General features: G+C 44.3%; 1 protein-coding gene across 1 annotated transcript; it reads right to left on the minus strand.

Annotated features, from left to right (window-relative positions):
• Positions 1–1304: 1304 nt before the first annotated feature.
• LOC113837346 (carcinoembryonic antigen-related cell adhesion molecule 3-like) lies at positions 1305–3505 on the minus strand. Its single transcript, XM_035449433.1, has 2 exons — positions 3086–3505; positions 1305–1948 (listed from the first exon to the last, which is right to left on the minus strand). Exons 1-2 carry the CDS (start codon positions 3237–3239, stop codon positions 1665–1667), a joined length of 438 nt encoding a protein of 145 aa, XP_035305324.1. The 5' UTR covers positions 3240–3505; the 3' UTR covers positions 1305–1664.
• Positions 3506–7192: the final 3687 nt, after the last annotated feature.

The following is a 7192-nucleotide window of genomic DNA, read 5'->3' on the forward strand; positions in this document are numbered from 1 at the left end:
AATACAAAACAGAACAACTCTGAGATACCATCTTACTCCTGTCAGAATGGCTAAAATCAAAAATACCAATGACAGTTTATGCTGGAGAGGATTTGGAGAAAGAGGAGCACTCCTCCACTGCTGGTGGGAGTGCCAACTTGTACAGCCACTGTGGAAATCAGTATGGCGACTCCTCAAGAAAATGGGACTCAGTCTACCACAAGATCCAGCAATTCCACTCCTAGGCATATACCCAAAGCAAGCACCTTCATATAACAAGGACATCTGGTCAACCATGTTCATAGCAGCATTATTTGTAATAGCCAGAAACTGGAAGCAGCCTAGATGCCCCTCAACCGAAGCATGGATATAGAAATTGTGGTACATTTACACAATGGAGTACTACTCAGCAGAAAAAACAATGTTATCTTGAAATTTGCAGGAAAATGGATGGAGTGAGGTAACCCAGTCACAAAAAGACAAACATATGTACTCACTCATATGTGGACCTGCTTTATGATACATAGCAGTGACTGTGCTTTATCAGAGCTGTTTTTAATGATGTTGCTCAGAATGGTTTCCTTCCAGATGATGATTGAGAAGCTAATTTTTAAAAAAATATTTCCAGGTACCACAAGAGTAACAGAACTGTGCTGTTTTCTGGGATTTTGTTTTTTACTTTTTTTTAAATGGAGTATGCTGGATGTCTCTACAATTTTGTTCAAATGACTGCAGAACCTGGAAAAGCTGTTGCTGCTATTGATGCATAACATACTGCCATTATTGTATATATATATATATATATATATATATATATATATATATATATATATACATATAATTTGAATTTTTGGAAACTTTAGCTGTGCTGTCAACTTTGGAAAAAAGTATCCCAGTTTACCGTGTTGAGTTGGCATTGTACAAAACTTAACAGCCATATTGTCTAGAAATGTTGAACTTAATTTTTTTCCATTTGTACAAGGGTAACACACTGTATTAAATATGTAAGATCTTTAAAAAAAAGAAGGGATTTTGAGAGCCCATCCCATGTGAAGGGATGCTCTCTTGGCCTGGACACATGGGAAAGGGCCTAGGCCTGGCCCAGGATGATGTGGTAGACTTTGGGGAGCCCCTTTTGAGGGCCTTACCCTGCCTGGGTAGGAGAAATGGGATGTTGGGGGGAGGAGAGGGAGAGGGAGAGGGAGAAGGGATTGACATGTGAAGCAAGCTTGTTCCTAAATTTAACTAATAAAAGAATAAAATTAAAAAAAAGGCATGTGCCAAAAAAAATAGTATCCCAGATTCTGGGGTTTATTTATGGATTTCTCAGGGTCCCAAGTCATGTTGCTGCTTACTGGCCCCAGTTTGAGTTTTACTTGGAGAGTCACACTGACTTGGTTGTGAATGTCAGTCTTCAGGATACAGTGGCCAGGGTACCAATTCCCGGGTCTTTGAAGCTCAATGAGATCCAGCTGTCTCTGTGTCTGGTGTGCTGGGGTTAGAGGCGTGCAGCACATGTTCCGCTTGCTTGGTGTTCTGTCATGAGAATAACGTGCAGCCATCACCAAGCTTGTTGGATGTGCATCCTGATCCGTGTTTTTCTCCTTGTGACTTCTGCCATTTTGTACACTGTTGATAAAGAAATTGCCCCACCCCAACACTATGGAGTAGTAACGAAGGGGAGGTCACGCATGCATTATGTCCAGCTGAATGGAGTCACTCTTCTTAGAACTGACTGGATTGGAGACCTCACACTCATACACCCCAGAATCCTCCTTCCTGAAAGACTCTATTCTGAGGGTGATGTTGTCCTGTGACAGCTTCATCCTGTCTGTGAGCTCCAGACGCTTGCCATTGAAGAGCCAACGGATGGAGATCCCAGTGTCTTTTGAGATGCAGGTCAGGGACACAGGGTCCTTCTCTTTGATTGTGGTGTTGGTGACTTGGATGAAGGGTGGAGTCACTGGCTCTGTGGATAAAACAGTGGAGGGGACCATCTGAGAGTCCTTCCCACTCAGACATCTCAGCCACCTCACAGGGCCCACAGAATGAAGTGGTCCACAGTGAGTGTCAACAGTCAGGTCCCTCCATTATACAATAGCCTTCTCTTTCTTTTTCATTAAATAATTTGTCAGGGTTAAGATGGCCCAGCTAATCTTAAAGGTGTTATTTTGTAGACCTCAGGGAACCCTAAAAGAATCCTGAGTCTTCAAAATGATCTGGAAGACCAAAGGTCACCTCCTGAGGTCTCCATGTGGGAAGGCTGGAGATCTGACTGTGGACAGGTAACTTGTGCCACCCGTGGCCTGTGTGACACTAAGTGACTACGTTTCCTGTCCCATTATCTCTATAATGGGACTCATGGTAAATGATCATTGCCATGCCGGCAAGTTAACCTTAAGTGAAGGGTGACCTTATCTCCCACCATTTGCCTGCAGGAAATAATCCCTGGGATGGAACTCATAGGTCAAGGGGCTGCCCTTTATACAATTTTCCTTCTATCTCTTTAGGACTCTTGACCTTCCTGTGAGGTCTCAGAAGACATTCAGAACAGCTGGCTAGCTGCCTATGCTGAGCACACCTAGTCTCAGGAGGAGATGTCCAGGTAACCTACCTCAGACATTGCTCTCATAGGCTGACAGTCAGCAGGCCACCAGCCCACACTCAATTATTGTCCCCTGTCAGCTCCAAAAGGGGGTCAAATTACAAACCAGTCCACAAGCTTCCCCAGATTCCAGGTCCAACCTGAAATGGAGGTCTGGAGCAAAGCTTCAGTGCTCATCTCTCTGTGAGACTCTGATGGTTTCTTCAGCCAGGCCCTGCCCGAGTCCTGAAAGGTCTTTCTCAAGGCCATATTCATGATGAGCATCCATTAGACCCTGGGCAGAGTCTGTCATGCCTGGGCTCAGGAACCAAACTCCCTCTTCTCTGAGGGTGGATTCCAGTGAAACATCCTGTTTTATTTCTCAACTCTGTGTTTTTACTTTACTAACTGCTTGAATCACAATGTGGAGACCATAATAGAGAGTCATCCAGGACTGACAACCCTATGTGTGACGTAGGATTGCCTCCACCCCCGGCCCAGATGTTACAGAGATGTACTTACGGTGTACATGGAACTCCGTGGATGCTATGTACGTAACATAACCTTCCCATAGTATACGCACTGCGTAGGTTCCTGTGTCATTCCGGGTGACATTCTGGATGAGCAGGGATCCATTGCTGTATAGTGTCTCTCTGTCACTGTGTGCAGGCCCCATAACCGTTCTCCCGCTGGATACAATAAATCCGGCTATTTCCTCAGTCGGAAGCACATCCTTTCCCTTGTGCCAGAAAAAGGCTATGAGTTTGCCTGGCACATTGTTGACCTGTAGAAGAACGTTTGCTCCTTCAAGAACATGGGGTGGGGCTGCATCAACAGTGGCTTGGGCAGTGATGGGAGAGATCCAAGAGGTTAAAAGTGAGGCTAAGAGGAGAGAGAGAAAAATCTATCAGTGTTAAGACCTTTGCATTTGGTAGAAATTTGAACCTGAGTGCCTTCAAATCTCAGCTTTGGGGTGTGTGTGTGTGTGTGTGTGCGTGTGTGTCTTGTTGGGGTGAGGTCAGCAGCTTCACCTCCATTCCTCAGAACCCCTGAATCTGTCCCCTAAAAGAAAGTGTCTACTTTTCACCCTTGTTGACTTATCAACTTATCACTTCTCCCCTTGGAAGTTTATCAGACTCCACCCCCAGCCCATGAGACTGCAGGAGGTGCCCTCCTCTGGGGGAGGCACCTCCCACTCCCTCAGATCCCTGCCCATACCCAGAATCTTGGGAGTGTCACCATGTCTTCTATGTCCTCCTCCTCTACAGAATCGGTGTCTTCATGTTCTGCCCTTTCCCTGCTCTGTTTATTCTCAAGGGCTTGTCAACACCTGAGGACACCTTCTAGATGTCCTTGCTGCTCTATCTTCTTGCCCAGGAGCACTAGGACTTTGTGAGGAGGCCTAGTTAGATTTTGGTTTAAACCACACTGCCTGGAACAGGCTCAGATACCTGTGAGCAAATCAGTGCCCCAGAGCCTGGGCTTATTTGCAGGTTTCTGAGGGTTCTATGTCAGGTTGCTGCTACACTGAACCCAGTTTGAGGTTTACATAGAAAATCACCATGACAGCTTTGTGAATGTCAGTCTTCAAGATACAGTGAGTGGTCAGTGCTGATAAACTTACAAGGGGAACAACTGAGTTCTCTCTCCCCACTTAGCAATTCATATTCACAGTGACATTCCTGTTGATCTCAGGCTTCAAGCAGAAGCCAAATGGCCCTACTCTGGCTCTTTCCCTCTCCCAGAAGACCCCACCCACTCTGAGCTTCCCTGATCTCCATCACTGAGGAATGTCTGCTCACCTACAAGCAGGAGTCCCCTCCAGAGGACCTTCCCTTTGTGGAGAGGGGCTGAGGTGAGCTCCATTGTCTCTGCTTCCTGCTAGGCTCTTCCTCTGGAGAAGAGGTTTTCCTCTCAGGCTGCAGTCAAGCCTGGCTGCTCTGGTGTCTGCTCTGCTTTTATTCCCAGACATGAGCCTCCCCCAGAGGAGGGCACCTCCTGGAGTCTCATGGGCTGGGGGTGGAGTCTGATAAACTTCCAAGTGGAGAAGTGATAAGTTGATAAGTCAACAAGGGTGAAAAGTGTCCCAAGATAACAGCAGCTCATCCAGTTCCTAGGTATTGGACTCCTTATGGGCAACAACGTAATTTTAAGGTGTTTTAGTTTATTTTTGCAGATGTTTTTTATTTGAATTAGAAACAAGATTGTTTTACATGCCAATCCCAGTGCCCTCTCCCTCCCCTCCTCCCCTACCACGCCCCCAACTAAAACCCTACCTATCACATATCCTTTCTGCTCCCCCTGGATGGTGAGGCCTTCCATAGGGTGTCTTCGGAGTCTATTGTCTCATTTGGGATAGGGCCTAGGCCCACCCCTGTGTGCCTTGGCTCAGGGAGTATTCCTCTATGTGGAATGGTCTCCCAAAGTCCACACCTATGCTAGGGATAAGTGCTGAACTACTACAGGAGGTCCCGAAGATTTCCGAGGTTTCCTCACTGAAACCCATGTTCCTGGGGTCTGGATCAGTCCCATGCTGGTTTCCCAGCTGCCAGTCTGGGAACCAAGAGCTCCCCGTTGTTCAGGTCAGCTGTTTCTGTGGGTTTCACCAGCCTGGTCTGGACCCCTTTGCTCTTCACTCTTCCTTCTCTGCAACTGGATTCCAGTTCAGTTCCGTGATTACAACAACGTATTTTTTTGTGACACAAATACCCAGCTTGCCCAGTCTGCCCTTTAATCTGAATTCTCTTGGAAGTTGGGAATTACTCTGCACAGGAAGTGGCAGGTATCTCTAGGACTAGAAAAGGTCTAACTGAGGAAAGACTGTGGAGGACTCAGATGCTTTGTCATTGGTGTCACCAGTCAGATATGTGATCCAGGGATACAAGTTGTATCGGGAGTTTTATATCCTGGCGTGCTTCAATCAAGAATTGTAATTTTGATGACATAAGTAGGACATTCAGGTTAGCAGTCACCCACCTCATTCATGATCAAATTCCTTAAAGTGCTCAGAACTATGCTTGTAGTCATGGTAAAAACAAATGTAACTCACTGACAGGCATAAGCTTTATTTCACCTTCTACATATGCTTTCAAGGTTGAGTCTAAGCAAGTAATAAGAAAAATAAAATTCATTTAAGTCAGATATATGTTTAAGAGATGATCCTCACAAACTCTTCAGATATCTGCTGACTATGGCATTTAAAGTGTTCAATGAAAATGGCTTCCTGTGGTAGACAAAATGTCAGCTCCTAGAGGCAGCCCTAAGGTCTCCTCCAAAGAACAGGACACTGCCTGGATTGTGATAATTCTAACCAATGGGCAAAACTGCCATATGTTACAGGGCCATGAAAACCAGGCAGAGACATTTGAATGAGACCAGGAATTGCCAAGACCTTTACCATGGGGTAAAGGAGCCATGAAATGACACCTGAGGAAAGATCAAAGGTGAAAAGAGGAGTTCTGAGTTCTAAACCAGAGAAGCTACTGACCATAACAAGGAGCCCATGGACAGAGGAGAGTGGGAAGTGCAGACCCTGGAATTAAAAGCAAAAGTCGTGCTAGGCAGGGCATGCTGGTGCACACCTTTAACCCCACTCTCAGGAGGCAGACACAGGTGATCTCTGTGATTTTAGGTCAGTCAGGTCTACAAAAGGGGTTCTAGAACAGGTTCCAAATATACACAGAGAAACCCTGTATGGAAAAACAAAAAGAAACAAACCAACAAACCTGTAAAGTCTGTTACAAAAGTTTACATAAAGGTTATAGTGTGAGGGTTGATGGTTGAGAATAAATAATCTAACTTCACTATATCATACTATGTGTGCAACTTAGATTCAACTCTTGTTTGAGGGAAATGGCTGGGTTTATATAATAGTGGGTCCCCAAGATATAATGGACTGGGAAGAATTTTTGTATGGTGATTCTTGGCCTGAGGAGAAGCATAACAAATGAGGGTAAAGTCATTTTTTAAAAAAAAAAAATAGATTTATTTTTTTAAAAAGGGTGGATTAAAAAGTAACATATGTTTGATAATAAGATATTAAAGCTGAACAAATATGCATTTATAAGCAAATAAAAATACAGCATCAAAATTAACAAATGGGGAATGTTGGGATTCTCTCTTTGACCTATGTAATGTTCTTTATACAAGGCCTGACCAACCAGAAAAACTTTGGGAAACAACACTGAAAAGGCTATGATGTTTTAAAATGCAAAAATTTTTATTTCTCAATCAAGGAAACGTAAATGAGGACTCATTTGCTGTGTACAAAAACATTTTACTCTTTTAAAACATGTCTAATAAACTTTTTTATGATGTCAGTTTCATATCAGAATGATGTCATTGGTTAAACCAAACACTTGTCCTTGGATGTTCTGTAAATTCACTGAGTCTGCAAACCTCAGTGGCTGGATAAGTGCAAAGATTCTTCTAGTAATTTTTCCAGTTCTTGTTTTCACTTTAAACAGGTACAGACCTGAGCTAATAGAATACACCAGCTCAGGACCCCAAGGACTAGGTCTCAGAAATCTATTTAAAATGGCCAAGACCATGCAAACTGCCAGAAACAGAACCAAGTAGGAGAGCTCTGGAAAGGAAGCTGTGTCAAAAAAAATCATTCCACGTCCCCTC

Source organism: Cricetulus griseus, chromosome 9, assembly GCF_003668045.3.
Source record: "Cricetulus griseus strain 17A/GY chromosome 9, alternate assembly CriGri-PICRH-1.0, whole genome shotgun sequence".
NCBI lineage: Eukaryota > Metazoa > Chordata > Mammalia > Rodentia > Cricetidae > Cricetulus > Cricetulus griseus.